Source organism: Rhinolophus hipposideros (genome assembly GCF_964194185.1).
Source record: "Rhinolophus hipposideros genome assembly, chromosome: 19".
NCBI lineage: Eukaryota > Metazoa > Chordata > Mammalia > Chiroptera > Rhinolophidae > Rhinolophus > Rhinolophus hipposideros.
Window position 1 is genome coordinate 26,121,351 of NC_138065.1, and position 17,011 is coordinate 26,138,361.

The following is a 17,011-nucleotide window of genomic DNA, read 5'->3' on the forward strand; positions in this document are numbered from 1 at the left end:
AGAAGTGTTACATCCATAATAGTAAGAGTGAGGTCATGGAGTGGCAGGTCCTGTTTTGGTCCTAGTTATGCCTGAGTACTTTGTATTGTTCATTCAGGGACAGGAGACTTTGCCTTGAATCATGGGAGGTGGAACTCTGCAAAAGAGGTCCCCTGAATAAAGTTGGATCCTCTAACAGGTGTAAAGTCTATGACAAAGAGGCAAAAAAACCCTGCACACTGGCCCTGAGAAGTGATGAGAAAACTTGCTAGGGCTTTGAGTAAAATGAAAAAGAAAAATTATCCTGGAGATTTTAAAACCCCAGGCCTGTGATATGCACTGGTTTGAGGCCTTTTGTTGTCTGTATACAGTGTGAACCACATGCTGAGAAATTAACACAAGAACTGGTCCAGTGCCACTGACATTCCTAAGACCTTGGCAGAAGCAAATGCAAAACGGTTCTATATGGACTTTTTCCACAGTCTATGTCAGATGGGACTCGTGCAGGGAAAAAAATGATAAAACATGTACAAAACCATCTATGGAAATAGGAAACAATAGAAACTACAAGTTACAATGGTAAAATAGAAGACACAATAAGAAAATTCAAACCCCCAAAATTAAAGGTAATAAAATAATGTGAAAGAGATAAGTATGCTCAAAATGTTTAATGATCTAAAACAAGAAATAGAAACCATAATGAAATTAGGACAGTATGATAAAAAGAACAGGAAGATTTTTTTAAAAATAAATCTTTAAAAACTGAGAGATTAGTCTCTAGTATTAACAAGTCAGTAGACAAGTTAAGTAGCAGAACAGAGATAGTTCAAGGTAAAGTTAGTGAAGTAGAAATAGCTTTAAAGAAATTACCCCAAAATGCACTAAGAAAGATAACAAAAACAGTAAAGTATAAAAATGAACTAAAGAGCTATAGAGGAGAGAATAAGAAACTTCAGCATGTATACAAGTGAAATTCTAGCAGGGATTAACAAAGATAATGGAGAGGCACACTTCAAAAAGATAATAAATGAGAGTATTCCAAAACTGAAAAAAAAAATATGAGGATTCCATTTAAAGAAGCACAGCTACGCCCGAGTTGATAAATGAAAACACAGTTTGGGGTCATTACAAACAATGCCACTATGACCATGTCTCTTGGGTGTGCATGGGCATATATATACAGAGGGTGCCAAAAAAATGTATACACATTTTAAGCAATGAAAAGCTATTAAAATTACGCTGATGGTAACCACTTTGAGTATCTCTTGTAATTGCAGAAGTCAAAAGTGACTTGTACCCAACTTTTGTTATTGGTATATATTGAGTATTACAATTTTAATACAGTTTTTTCCTTTCTTAAAGTGTGTATACATTTTTTTGGCACCCTTTGTATATGTATGTACTCAGGAGTGGAATTGTTAGGCTAGATCTAGACCTGAATTGTTTGACATGCATAGTACCTATTTTAATTTATTGTGTACAGTAGGTATCCATCCACTGTGGATTTACAGATTGGTGTGGGAATCTTTGAATCTAACTTTTAGATTCTCTGACTGTGCTGTATGATAAGAGCACATAGAGCACAAGTCTTCTTTGTTTAACTGTAGAACATATCGTGTTTCCCCAAAAATAAGACCTAGCTGGACAGTCAGCTCTAATGTGTCTTTTGGAGCAAAAATTAATGTAAGACCTGGTCTTATTTTACTATAAGACCTGGTGTTTTTAATGTAATGCAATGTAATGTAATTATAATATAATATAATATGTAATATAATATAATATAAAAGATTGGGTCTTATATTAATTTTTGTTCCAAAAGATACATTAGAGCTGATTGGCTAGGTCTTATTTTTGGGAAAACATGGTATAAAGAGTATATCTACAGTGTCTACAGTTCCCTACGCTTCTATTTTCTCTATTAATGCATGCTGTTTTCAATGTTGGTATGATACCAGGACTGAATACTGTATAATGAAGTTTCATTCTTATTTCCCCTTTCCATTCACTCTCTTCTCTCTCTCTCTCTTCTCACACTACACACATTGATAATAGCTATATACGAGGTGTGACAATTAAGTTCATGAACTTGTTGCAATGATGTTAACTTTTTTTGATATCTGAGGGATTATTCATTATGAATTTGTATCAACTGGAAAAACGATTAACCAAGTTTACCCTTTGGAAGTGCTGAAAAGGCTGCATGAAAAGTTAGATGAAAACGACCTGAACTTTTTGCCAACAATTCACAGCTCTTGCATCATGACAGTGCACCAGCTCACATGGCATTGTCTGTGAGGGAGTTTTTAGCCAGTAAATAAATTACTGGGACACCCTCCCTACTCACTTGATCTGGCCCCCAATGACTTCTTTCTTTACCGAAGATAAAGAAAATATTGAAAGGAAGACATTTGGATGGCATTCAGGACATCAAGGGTAATACTATGATAGCTCTGATGGCCATTCCAGAAAAAGAGTTCCAAAATTGCTTTGAAGAGTGAGCTAGGCTCTGGCATTGGTGCATAGCTTCCCAAGGGGAGTACTTCGAAGTTGACCATAGTGATATTCAGCGATGAGGTATGTAGCACTTTTTCTAAGATGAGTTCACGAACTTACTATGTCTTAGGTTTGATTCTCTCTGGAGAGGATGCTTCCCAAGTGTTTTCAGGGCTGAAGCTCCTGGCTCTCTCTCACTCTAACCTACTTTCTCCACTTCAGGGTTCCCTCAGGAGCATATTCAGGTGTTCCCTCGGGTAATATGATGGAACATGCATAGCACAGTGCAAAGAACATGATATTTGGGAAGAAGACACTTGAGTTATAGAGTCAATATTTACAAGCTAGTGAAAGTTATCTTAAATTTCTGTATTTAATTTTTTTTACAGCAATAGAATGTGGATTAATACCTTCATTATTTTGAAAAATATTTGCAGGCCTTTACTGTTCCAGAAACTATTCTAGGTGTGAAGACAGCAGTGAACAAAACCAATAAGATACCTTGTGTGGTCTCTACTAGGATTAAATAACTCAATGGATGTAAAGTGCTTAGAATAATTACAGATATACAAAATGTGCTTAGCAATTTTTTTTTGCTTAACAAATATTTATTTGAGTACCTACCAATGTTCTGGTCAATATTGTAGTCACTGAGGATATAGTATCGAGTAAGACCAGGGACAAAAGATCAGAAAATAAAGCAAAATAAGTGAGTCAGTTAATTTCAGATGATATAAGACCCGTTATATATGTGTATACAATTCACATAAATCAATAAGAACAAAACAAAAGTACTCTGGAGATCAATAGGAAAGTTTTATTTCAGAAGCTTAAACCAAACCAGCCAACTGAACAGTAATGCTTGAAGTAAGAAGAATCAAAAAGTAATGCCAGGAGTAAAAAGAGAACTTAGTAAATCAACATAGGGTGATCAGAACCGATCAGAATACAGTGCAGGGGGACAGGAGATGTGGAAGCCAGCTGGATAATCAGCAGTAAGCAGGTGGCATTATTCCTCTCATTGTTTCGAAAGGCACCCCTTGGTAATACTAGCAAAACCCTAATGATACTTGGACTTCTGATAATTTAATGATTCTATAACCAATGATATCTGTGGCTAGTTTTAGTCAAATCATCTGCCATTCTTTGGTTCTAGTCTCACCTCTCTCCCATCCAAGAAATTCTTGCTCTCTTCTCTAGCTCTGATGACCTAGGATTATAGCGGTTAAACGAAACCACACTAGGCATGTCACTTCAGCAGCTCCTCAAAGTAGGAGGTACAACCTCAGAAAGCAGCTGTGAGAAAAAGAAGTATGCTGGACTAGGAATTAGCTGGACCAAGTTATTACCATGCTTTGCTTCAGCAAGTCGCACGTTCTCTCTTTGATTTGGTTTCCTCAGTTACAGATTAGGTGTAATGATCCCTATCTCTCACAGTTATGGTGATTAAACAAAATAGCATATGTGAAAGCTCTTTGGAAATAAAAAATACTCTAGAAGTGAAAGACATGATGGATCACAGCTAGCTCTTGGACAAATCAGGAAATACTACGGCAAACTTCTCCCCACCAGGGGATGATTTTGAGGCCTTGGGTAAATCACCATCTCTCTGCGCTCTGGTTTTCTGACCCCCAGTATGTGGGAGTTAGTCTTGTTCTGAGAGGTTCTTTGGTAATTCAATGAGTCTCTCTTCAGGAGAAAGCAGTGAAAGTTATAATAGCTAAAAAGTATCTGACTCAACTGATTTTTGTGTATCTCCAGATAACCCCAACTTCTGCAGGTTGTACTGCCTAGCTTTTTGTTGTTGATAAAACAACAACAACAACAACAAAAAACAACAAAAACATTTTTTGCCTTTAAGTATGGAAGGATGTTAGCACTTGAAAATTTTAACATGCAGAGAAACTAAGCAGAACTGTTCGAGTTTTTAAAGGGAGGTTGGAAATTTGAAGAAAGTTAGATGTACCATGATTCATATAACCATTTTTTTTTTTTACTTCCATCCTCACAGCTCCCCTCCTTTCCAGTCCTTTGCCCACTATTGGGGCAATTTTGTTATTTTAATCACATAATCTCTTATTTATAGCAACAATGATTTTTTAAAGTCCTCTCAAACTGTTTTGGGGCAACATTAGCATAATAAAATAGGCAAGGGGAGGGTTATCTGCAAGACCACAGACTAGAGTGAAACCAGCACCTGTTCTAAGTGTCTTACAGCAGTCAAGTGTGGGAGGATGGCAGTGTTAATGTTGGCAGAATGGGAGGAACAGGAGTAAGGAGACATGATCCTTGAATTCTGGCAGCTCTTCAGTAGATTAAGACACACACACACACACACACACACACACACGAACATTTCTATAGTTACAAGCTCTGATACATGCTGAGAGAAAAGGTTTACAAAGCTAGCTAGTGTACAAAGAGTGGAGGTGGGGGCTGACCTAGTTCTGCCTTTGCTCATACAGAGTCTGTGAGGTTTGGCAAGACTCCTCTGAGGAAATGACCTTTTGAGCTGAATATGAGTAGGAAATAACTAGGCATTGGAAGGGGTTGAGGGGAGGAGAGGGACAAGAGCTTTAAAGCAGAGAGAACTGTTTGTACAAAGACCTTTGCATATTAGAGGAACTGAAAGCATATCAGCTTTACTAAAATACAGAGCAAGTGGGACTAGGGTAACAGATGATGTTGGAAGGTAGACCAAGGTCAGACTGTGCATAATCTTGCAGGCCATGCCAAAGATTGTGGTCTCTACCCTAAGAAATCTATTTCAGGGGATCAAGCTAGGGTGGTGGTTGGGGTGGAAATGTAGACACATTCAAAACATATTTCAAAACAGTAAAACTGTGAAGAGTTACTGATTGACTGGATAAAAGGAGTGAGGGAGGGCTGGAGCTGCCAAGATGCTGCCCAGATTCTGACTTGCCAGAGAAGGCGGCCTTTCTTCACCATGATGTGAGGTTCTGACCACTATGTCTTTGCTTATATTTTCAGCATAAGCAGTGTGGAGCTAGCTATCCATTACTTACTGGAATCTTGTCTCTATTTATAAACATAGAGGCTTACATTTGGAAAATGAATGAGTGGGGAACCAGGTGAGAAAATGAGCAGGCAAAATGGCCCAGCAGGAAGGGTCATGGGTGGGTGGGGAGGTGGGGATCAGGAGAGAGCAGAGCTAAGGACAGAGGGAGAGAAGGGCTGGGGAACACTGAGATGAAAGGATCTTGGGATATGAAAACCCTAAAGAATCTGAGCCAACCCAGTCCAATCCTCTCAATGTACAACTGAGAAAATTAGTTTTAATGTTTGAACTTGATTATAAATGTGATACTTATACTTCTAGAAATTTTGGAAGACATAAAAAATGTACAGCAAAATAAAATCATCCCTAGTCTTTCCTCCTACAGGCATCCACTGCTAAATCATGGTCTTTCCTCCTATTTTTTTTTCTTTGCATTTGTAACATGGTTGGAGTTATACCATAGAAACAACTTTATATCCCGCTTTTAAAACTTAAATAGTAGTTGCAAATCTTCTCACACGCTATGCCAAATTCTTCAATGAAACAGATTTAAACAAGCTGGTTATGAAAAACGCTGAAATGAGTGGTGGTGTCAGGACTCCTTGGGCCTTGACAAGGGCTCTTTGCATTTCAAACAGCTAAACAGCTAATGGCGGAGGCTGACCATTTGGCAGGTGAACCGGGGTTACCTAGATTGGGCTGGAAGCAAATCCTGGAACGCCAGAGTTGGAGTCCTGCCATATTTGGGCTGGGGAACTGCCAACAATCAAGTCAAAGGTGTGGCCGCCGAGGGGCCTGCGGGACAGCGGGTGAGAATTGGAGTCAGAACTGGGAGCCCTGCAACATGGAGCCCTTGCCGTTTTTGCTGCTGTGGGGGCTCCCCCAGATATGGGGAAGTTCTGAGGGTGAGTGGAGCAAGAGCGCCCGGGCATGCGCCTGGGAGACAGCGAGGGGGCTGGGCTGAGAAAGGGGGTTACCCATGGTGGGGGCCGATGGAGACCCCTGTATCTCGGAAACCCGGAGCCGCCACCTCACTGGCGATCCCACCAGAGAATCTGTGGCTCCCAGCTTCTCGCCGGCTCCAGGCAATGTAGTGGAGCACTTGAGCTAGAAGACACCACCCCTCCTGACCAAGCCCATCAGTTTTATTTTCTTCCCTTCTCCTCACACTGTCCGCTCACCCAGCCACTCGCAAAACAACTCCAATCTCCATTCTCTCACAGTCCATCAAAGGAATCCATCGCTCCGCTGCCTCCAGATCTCGTCCTTCAGGAACAGCAGCTGGACGCGCACAGATGGCTTAGTGTGGCTGGGGACGCTGCAGACCCACACTTGGAGCAATGATTTGGACACCATCCGCTTCCAGGGCAAGTTAAGTGACCAACAGTGGGAGAAGCTGCAGCATATATTTTGGTTTTATCAACGCAGCTTCATGAGGAACGTGCAGGAATTCGTCAAAATGCTGCATGTAGACCTTGAGCTGAGGGATGGGATCTTGGGCAGCTACCCAAGGGGAGACAGAGGATATAGGAGCCCAACTGGGAGAACCTGGCCCCACCTGATGGATTCCCTGCTATCTCCACCCTTTTCTGATTTTCACTTTTATCTGAAAGGTCCCAGTCTCGGACTCCTCAAAATATCGCTTGTTCCTCCTGCCCTGGGTGACCCATTCTCATTTCCCTGAACTATGGGTAGTATAACCCCCACACGATTTTTTTCTCCTTGATCCCTTCCAGAAGTCTGTCAAATCCTCCCTTCTTTGGTCTCTATCCATTCTTCTCTTCAGATCCCTTTGAGCTTCAGGTGTTTGCTGGATGTGAGGTGCACCCTGGGAGCACCGCAGAAAGCTTCTTCCACACAGCATTTCAAGGAAGATGTCCTGAGTTTCCAAGGAACTTCTTGGGTGCCAGCCCCAGATGCCCCACATTGGGTTAAGAAGGCCGGCAAAGTACTCAACCAGGACCAAGAAACCAGGGAAACAGTGCAGTGGCTCCTCAATGACACCTGCCCCCAATTTGTCAGAGGTCTCCTTGAGGCTGGGCAGCCAGAACTGGAGAAGCAAGTCCCCCTGCCCTCCACTCTGGTGCTCCATCTGGGTTTTTCCATTCCAGGGTTCGCATCCCTTTGAGTATCGGGGAAAGAGAAAGGCCCAGGGGTGGGTGGATAAGGCATGAGGGCATTTATTCATTCCACAGACATTAACTGAGCACCCTTTGGGTTCCATGGATTCAATTAAACAAACACTAGGGATCTCTGCTTAAAGGGGAGAATGAGAAGACATTAACAATTAAAGCAATGTTTGAAACATCCTAGATATGTTACAGCTGAATACAGGGTGCTATTGGAGTATAGACAGGGACATTTACAGGAGACTGGATCAGGGAAGACTCTCCTGGAGAAGATGACACAAATAGATTGAAGTTATGAGAGACTTCATCTCCAGAAGTGGAAAAGTGGGATGCAAGAACTTGCTAGGAGGCCTGGAGCCTCTAACACAGAGTCTTCACTTTAAGATGCTCCGTTCCCTTTGGATACAGTGAAGCTGGAGGCCTGGCTGTCCAGTGGCCCCAGTCCTGGGCCTGGCTGTCTGCTGCTGGTATGCCATGTCTCAGGATTCTACCCAAAGCCCATATGGGTGAGGTGGATGCAGGGTGAGCAGGAGCAGCTGGGCACTCGCCAAGGTGACGTCCTGCCCAATGTTGACGGGACATGGTATCTCCGAGTAACCCTGGATGTAGCTGCTGGGAAGGCAGCTGGTCTGACTTGCCAAGTGAGGCACAGCAGTCTAGGAGGCCAGGACATCATCCTCTACTGGGGTGAGAAAGAACTGGGGCCCAGCTGGGAATGGGAGGAGAGGATCCTCAAGCATAGAGGGAGGGACTGGAGGAGGGGTGGCAGTGGACATATGCAGGATAGAGGAGTTTTGGAAATGAGGCCCCAAGCAGGAGGGATAGAAGGAGGGTATCCCAGATACAGGAAAGAGAGGAATAAAGATCTGAACTTTAAAAGCATTGAGACGGGATGTTCCATATGCAAGAAAAATGAAACTAAAAAACTCACAGATCCAGAAGTAGGTGGCAAATGAATAATCCCAGGAGGATTCATTCCTCAGGAGAGAACTGGGGACATCAGAGGGCAGGATTACACAAAAAGCTGTGGTTAACTGTTTCCTGTTTGTGGGCTGAGCATTCTGCACACAGCATGCCATCTAATCATCACAACTCTCCTTTGAAGCAAGGACTATTTACTATTCTCACTTTATAGATGAGAAATTGAGGCTAAGCTAGGTCAAGCTAACTCAGGTCAAGAGTCTCATCGTTAGGAAGAGGAAGAGTTGAATTTAGATTTCAGTCTGCCTAGCTACAGAACTATTGCCCTTCATCTATATGCCGTGCTGTCATATGCTGAAGTGAACTGAATTATGGATGCCCAGACCCTGAGAAAAATGGACATCTAAACTTCAGGGGAATACAAATGGGCATTTTAAATGGGGGAGGAAATAAGAAGCTCCTGGCATCCTCACATGTGCTTAGACCAGGTGACTTGTACTAGGGAGGGATCCTGGGCTGAGACACATCCTATGTTCCCCCAAACAGAGGGAAGCCATGTGTCCATGGGCTTGATCATCATGGCAGTACTGCTGTTCCTGGTGTCCCTTCTTCTGATCGCTGGAGGCTTAACCTTCTGGTTTAAGAAGCTCAGGTAAGTCTCCCTTTTCTGTGTCCTTCTTTTTTCAAACTTTCTCTCCATTTCTTCTCCCTTCCATCCCCTTTCCCACTTTCCTTAATAGTCTCTCCATTTTTATTCTCTCACAGCTCCTATCAAGACATCCTGTGACTCTTTACCACACCTGTCTGGAACTTGGGATCTCAAGTTCCCATGACTTCAATGCTCAGGAATTGAGAATGAAAGAGAGGTACCTTGAAGAAGCAGAGAACAATCATAAAGCAGCTCTCATCACAGCCCTTTAATATTTTATCTAAGAGGATTTAAGTTCTTTTTTTAGGGGCTGGGGTGTATGATCATTGTTTGAATGTCAGAATCTGCAGTGAACTGGAAAGCACTTGTCCTATCCAAAAGAAGTAGGTCCAGCTGCTTGTTGTCAAGTATAAAGGAAAACCCTAGGGCTTAGTTATAACTTACATTTTTCAAGAAAAGTGGAAGTCTGGATTTTTATGTGAACATACCTGATATTAAAATGCTGACTCAAACTTTTGTAAAATTTGGGAAGTGGGACACCCCAAATACACTTCTGCTAGCTGACAACCTAGGGGCTCCCAGTTTGTGTCTCTCTTATAAAAAGTTTCTCCTGAGTGCCACATTGGCAGTTTAAGGATGTAGTTTCTATTGTGAATTTGGATTTATAAAGAGGCACATTTTCTCTTTAAAAGAGTTAGGTTGTAAGAAACAGGTATCTCAAGCTTTTACTTGATGTAACTTGATTAAAAGAGGAGAAATCATAGGTATGTATATTAGGTAGAAAAAAACTGCTCTGGATAGGGATAGTTCTCTCAAACGGGGCATCATTTTATTCAGACTGGAAGAAGACAGTCATGAAGATAACACCCCCAAACAGGCTTTCCTACATATAGCTATTAAAAGAGACAATGCACAGAAAGGGCTGAACCTACCTGGGCAGGTGTGAGCTGTAGTGATGCCAGCTCAGCTGTCTGCTCTATTCTTAGGAGAGAACAGGAGGCTTAGAGGAACAGCAGACTTTCCTAATAATACCGAGAAACGAGAAGGCCAAGTTAAATCATCTGTTAGCTATCAGGAAAGTAGTCTTGTGGTACACAAGGCCCTTGAAACCCAAGAAAAAGTGAGACTAAACTTTTGGAGAGTCTTTGCTTAGGAAAATTAAGATTTGGCGTCTTCTATGCTGGACTTGCAGGTCAACCCTATGAGGTTGGTGAATACCCTGCTAGCTTCTTGTAGGGACGGAGTCCCAGAGAGCAGTTTCCAGGCTCTCGACCTCACGTGGAAAGATGCTGGCTTGGGTAGTAGATGGCCATCAGCTGTAACTAGTTAGCCATTAACCACTAATATAACTGCCATGGCCACGCTAGCAAGCATGGATTGAGGATAGCAAGTGTGGTTGGCAGAGAAGCGGATAGCAGATTGCGGCTTGTGTGGATCTTGCTTTCTGTATCTCCAACCCAGCCACCGGTGAGAATATAGTGGTATGAACCCCCTATCCATGGCTCCATTGGTGTTCCTTTTCGGCCTCACCATATTCTGTGTCCATTCACCGAGAGCAGGACTAGAGACCCTGCATTACACTTGGCACAGTGAGCAGGGTCTCAACCAGCACGAAGAACAGGAAATGCGATCTGCCTGGGAGAAACATGACTCCTCAGTGAATTGGTGGTTCTCTCGAGCCTCCGGATAGCATATCATCCTCTTGGCCATAGCAAGCATTGCCTGCCTTTTGGTAGTCTGCTGCTGCCATAGGCTCCTTGAGCTGTCAACATCTTACACTGTGGCCACAACCCACTTGGACACTTGGTGTGGCAAGCAGGATTCCCGCCAGGTAAGAATGATGTCTGACTCTGGGCAGGAGGACATGTAGCCCCCACACAGTGTGTGGTACCCGGGAGCCACTATTCTCAGGAGTTGGACCCCCATAGATGGATGGGAAGATGTGAATGGCTCTCCAGCCAGCACAGAAAGGGCCCTGCAGGTTTTAACTGAGCAGTTGCTGGAAAAGGCAAAAAGTGCAGCCGGTCATGTGGGCTGTATGTTCCTCAACGCGGTGCCTCGTAACACAGAAGTGTTTACTGAAGCAGCTCAGGTACGAGACCACCAGCCGCAGTGGGAGGCGCTGGAAGCTCAAGTCCGCCAGTTAGAGGAGAATCTCCATGGTGGAGACTCCGAGGCAGAGGCGGACAATGCAAGTGGAAGCAATGTAGCTCCCCACCCCCATGCCCAGCCCATCATACAGCAAAAGGTGAAGCATGAATAACCTTTGGGCCCCGGGGGCATTGCTGCTAGTAACCCAGCTGTGACTGAGTTCACAGCTTACACTCCTGTGGGGCAGAGTCCCAGAGAGCAGTTTCCAGGCTCTCACCTCACGTGGAAAGGTGCTGACTCGGGTAGTCGATGACCATCAGCTGTGACTGGTTGGTCATCAGCTGTTACCGGTTAGCCATTAGCCCCTGTGGCTATGTTGGTTGATTGGTTGGCAGAAAAGCGGACGGTGGATTGTGCGTTGTGTGGAGCCTGCTTCCTGTATCTCCAACCCAGCCACCAGCGAGAATATGGTGGTATGACTCTCCTATCTATGGCTCTGTTCTTTTTTGGCCTCACCATATCCTGTGTTCTTAGGTGGGGAGCAGGACTAGAGTCCCTACATGACACACGGTACAGAAGCAGGGTGTGGTGTCGGCCGAAACTCTCTGAAAAGTGGTGGAGCAGCTTGTGCATATTGGTGCTCAGTTTCGGGAAGCCTGTGAGGAGCGGCGTGAACAGGAGGCGTGATCTGCTTGGGAGAAATGTGACCCCGCAGTGAATTGGTGGGCCTCTCAAGCCTCCGGATGGCACGCCACCCTGTTGGCTGTGGTGGGTGTCACCTTCCTTTTGGTGGTCCACTGCTGCTGTGGGCTCCTAGAGTTGTGGGAATCTGACACCGAGGCCTCCACGTAATCGGATGCCTGGTGCAGTGAGCAGGATTCCGGCCAGGTAAGAATGGTATCTGACTCTGGGCGGGAGGACGTGTGGCCCCCACGCAGTGTGTAGTACCCAGTAGCCACTGTTCTCAGGAGTTGGAACCCCGAGGAGAGGTGGGAGGACATGGATGGCTCTCCAGCCAGCGTGGAGAGGGCCCTGCAGGTTCTGCTGAGCAGTTGCCGGAGGATGCGAAGGGTACAGCCGGCCATGTGGGCTGATTGTTCCTCACTGCATTGCGTCGTTGTGGGGACAGAGCCACGAGTGCAGTTTCCAGGCTCTTGCTCTCACGTGGAAAGGTGCTTACTCGGGTAGTAAATGGCCATCAACTGATTGGATAGCCATCAGCTGTGGCTAGTTGGCCACAGCTGTAACCAGTGAGCCATTGGCCACTAATATATCTGCTTTGGCTATGCTAGCAGGAAAATGAGGGCTAGTAAGAAGATGGTGGCTGAGCTAGCAATAGTGGATTACAGTTAGCATGGCAGATTGCAGCTAGCAAGTGGGGTTAGTTGGTTGGCAGAAAAGTGGACGGCAGATTGCAGATCGTGTAGCTCCTGCTTCCTCTGTCTCCAACTCAGCTGCCAGCGAGACTATAGTGGTATGACTCCCCTATCTATGGCTCCGGGGGTGTTCCTATTTGGCTTCACCATGTCCTGCGTTCTTATGTGGGGAGCAGGACCAGAGACCCCGCATGCCAACCTGCATGACAGTCGAACACAGAAGACGTATTTAATGAAATAGCCCAGGTGCAGGACCAGCAGCCCTGGCGGGAGATGCCTGAAGCTTGGGACCGCCAGTTAGAGGAGGTCCTCACAGCATTGCTCGGAGTCATAACTCGGAGGAAGCGCTTGCCCAGGTACAGGACCAGGTGTCCCGGTGGGAGGCGCTAGAAGCTTAGGCCCGCCTGTTAGAGGAGGAAGCCCAAAGTGGAGACCATGAGACAGAGGCGGATGACGCAAGTAGAGACAGTGTAGCTCTCAACCCCCACGCCCAGCCCATCATGAAGCAAAAGATAAAGCATGAGCAACCTTTGGGCCCCGGAGGCGTTGCTGCCAGCAACCTAGCAGTGACTGAGTTCACAACCTACACCCCTTACACTCCCACTGAGTTGCAGGAGCTGAGGAGACAGTGCCGACAGTGCCCTGGAGAGCTGATCTCTGCTTGGTTCCTACGTTTATGGGATGAGGGGACAGGCAGCATTCTCTGCTCCCCAGGTGAAATGGAAAAGCTAGCTTCCATGGCAGTGCATCCGTCCCTGCGTCAAAGGTTACAGAATTGTCGTACGTTGGCCCAAGACCAGGGCAACCACACTCCAATGGAGTGGCTCACTACTGCAGTACACGCAATATGGGGAGAGGCTGGTGAGCTTCCAGACACTGTGAGTAAATGGCAATCGTATACTGAACTTAATCAAATCACCTGTGAAATGGGTATGAGACATGCTATGTTCAACCCTAATATGCGGGGGCTGGATGATGAGCGTTTTACAGCCAGCATGAGAGATTTGGTTTTGGATACTGCCACTGCAAGTGATTTTGGATCCTTGGTTGCCATTTTTATGCCCTGTGTGGGGTGGCGGTTCCATGAAGTACCACCGTTATGGCCACCATGGGGGATATTGAAAGCCAGCGGCAAGGGAAGTTAAGGCAGGAGGTCTGAGAAATGAAGACCTGGAAGCCTAACTCAAAAGTAAGGGGGTGAATTCGCGGGCCTCAGAGAGTAACACACACGCAGATGTGGCATGATCTCGTGGCAGTGGGGGTTGATAGGGAAAAAAATAGACCGACAACCCAATGCACTCTTGTTGGAACTTTGGAAAAAGCTGCGTCTGGAACAGCAATTCCGGCGAAGCCTAAAGGAGAAGTCGGGGAAAGCACCTCCCGTGTCCCTCCAGGACTTCATGCGGCTGCTTGAGCCCACTACTTTCAGCTTGATTAGGGGTGGGGCCAAGGTACCCGGTCAGAGGGGACAAGCGGGGACCAGAGGACCCACGTGGAACTGTCCATACGTTGGTCCTTTTTTAATGTGCAGAGGGTTTTGGCCCTAGTTGAAACTGGCACAGACTGCAGTCTTATTTATGGTAACCCAGAACTGTTCCTTGGACCAGCAATCTGCATTGATGGGTATGGGGGAAAGACTGTGATGGTAAAAGCTGTTTCCTTACCACTGGGTATAGGAAGGCTTCCCCCTCATTCCTACAAGGTGTATCTCTTCCCCATTCCAGAATATATTCTAGGGGTGAACGTACTACATGGCCTCAGTTTACCGACATTGATTGGAGAGTTCCATCTCTGGATCCGGGTGATGAAAGCGGTGACGCGTGGGCATGCTTACCACCCTCCTCAAGTGTTGCCGCAGCCCCAGCGCGTGGTTACAGTGCCACAGGACCACCTGCCAGGAGGACAGGAGGAGGATTGGTCTTATAATTTTGGAATTGGAGAAGGCACATATTGGGAGGCCAATGTGCAGTCCCTTTAACTCTCCAGCATGGCTTGTCAAGAAGCAAGATGGAACCCGGCAAATGACTGTGGACTATAGGGAGTCCACATATAAGGTGATGCTACCATTGCATGCTGCAGTGCCTTCAATACACGATTTGATGGATTGTCTGACTGTCCACCTCAGAACGTACCACTATGTAGTGGACTTGGCAAATGCTTTTTTTCCATTGACATTGCACCTGAGTGTCAAGAGCAGTTTGCTTTTACTAGAGATGGGCGGCAATGGACTTTTCAAGTCTTTGCACAAGGATACTTGCACAGCCCCACTGTCTGCCATGGGCTTGTAGCCCAGGACTTGGCACAGTGGGATCACCTGTCCTCTGTCGTCCTGTTTCACTATGTTGATGATATTTACTAACATCTGATTCTCTTTCAGATTTAGAGCAAGCAGCTCCCTCTCTTTTCTGCCACCTGAAGTCATATGGCTGGGCAGTGAACGAGGAAAAGATCCAAGACCCTGGCTTATTTGTCAAGTGTTTGGGTGTTGTGTGGTCGGGTAAGACAAAGGTCAATACCTGAAGCGATTATTGATAAGATACAAGTATTTCCCCGGCTGACCAAGCTCTCCCAACTGCAGACGTATTTGGATCTGCTAGGGTATTGGCGGGTGTTTGTACTCCATTTAGCACAAATAGCAAGGCCCTTGTATTCCACGTTAAAAAAGGGGGCCTCATGGGATTGGACAGAGGCTATAGAGCAAGGCTTTGTTGCCACAAAACAAGCAGTGAAGCAGGCACAGGCTCTACAAGTAGTAAACCCTGGTTGCCCATTTGAACTTGATGTTCATGTAAACCAAGAGGGGTATGGTTGGGGCCTCTGGCAACAGCAGGAGTATCTGCATTCGCCAGTGGGATTTTGAACCCAATTGTGGAAAGGAGCAGAAGTCTGTTACTCTCTAATACAGAAACAGCTGGCTGCTGTATACGCAGCCCTAGTGGCCACAGGAGCCACCACAAGGCTGGCATGAGAGTTGGTTCGAACAACCTATCCCGTGCAAGGGTGGGTCCATGTGTGAACCCAGGGACCCAAAACGGGGGTGTCACAGACCACCACCTTTGCCAAGTGCTCCCTACTTGGAGCAACGTAGCACCCTTAGTTCAAGCCCTTTGAGCACAGAACTACTGCAAGTCTTGGAGCCTGTGGAGCTTGTAGTCCAGGCTGAGCCAAGCACTCTGCCTAGGGTGAAGTACATTTTGTTCCCAGCACCCACATACTTAAATGTAGGGGAATGGCAGAAATGGACTCGTCCCTAGCGGGTCAAAAGCTCCCACTGTTGGTGGTTGGGCCTGATAGCCCCATGGGGGACTGGTCTGATCCATGATTTGCAAGTGATGACAGGGGTGGTGGCCGAGTGGTCGAGTGGCCACCACAAGTGACTGTGGTATACAGAGGTCCCGATGCCGGGATGATTTTGCGGGGAACCTTTTTGCTCTCGCTGTGGCCTATTAAGGGATCCCCTGTCCTGCTACATGTTGAAACTACGCAAGGGACCCCAAGCACTGCCATAAAGGTCTGGTACCACAAACCGGGAAAGGTGCCAGTGTCAGTGACTCTCCTTTTCCAGGACATAAAGCTAGCATGTATCCTCCCAGATGGAAGGGATTTGCCATTGTTGATTCCTATGACTACTATTTCTTTCTGCCCGTAGATGCCTATGGGCTAATACAATAGTAGATTGGGCCCACACTTTTAATGGTGTGATGAATCAGTCATCTTGTCCAATCAGCAGGGAACTGCCCATTAGTTCAGCCCCAGGATGCTGCAGAAAATTCGCTGCTCCAGGTGGCAACAGCTGTATAAGTAGACATCGGGGAACACACCCTGGGACATTACTTGAACTGGACTGAAACTTTTTCTCATGAACTGGGTTCATTGCACAGGGCCCCTCATGAAGGATGCTGTTTGCATGGAGTGTGAGGCGAGATCCTGGAGGGGTGGAGTGTAGGGATGGAGTTCCAGAGAGCAGTTTCCAGGCTCTCGACCTCATGTGGAAAGGTGCTGGCTCAGGTAGTAGATGGCCATCAGCTGTGATCAGATGGCCATTAACTGTAACTAGTTGGCCTTCAACTGTAACCAATTAGCCATTAGCCACTAATATAACTATATTAGCTGTGGGGAGCCATAATTTCTTGTTTCCTTGGAAACAAGGCCATAACGGTGGCCTGGCTTAGTTCATGATTAATCTGTTTCAGGACCTAAGGCATTGTTTCACCTGTGCCTCTAGGGGCCTGCAAGTATTTGAAGAATGAGGTGGGAGTGGCCGGTTTTCCCCGGACACAGATAACTGATGGCTATCAGGACATTTGGTAGTCTCTTTCATATGATAATTACTTCTGTGAGGTAATGCATACCT

General features: G+C 45.9%; 1 protein-coding gene across 1 annotated transcript; it reads left to right on the forward strand.

The window, feature by feature from the left end:
- Positions 1 to 6,421: 6,421 nt before the first annotated feature.
- On the forward strand, positions 6,422 to 11,453 carry LOC308487663 (antigen-presenting glycoprotein CD1d-like; the record flags this gene model as incomplete). The annotated part of the gene is given in 7 exon segments (XM_081026184.1): positions 6,422 to 6,581; positions 6,715 to 6,858; positions 7,278 to 7,362; positions 7,364 to 7,559; positions 8,034 to 8,307; positions 9,088 to 9,193; positions 11,102 to 11,453. Coding segments are annotated over 7 exon segments (1,317 nt in total).
- Between the last annotated feature and the right edge of the window lie 5,558 nt (positions 11,454 to 17,011).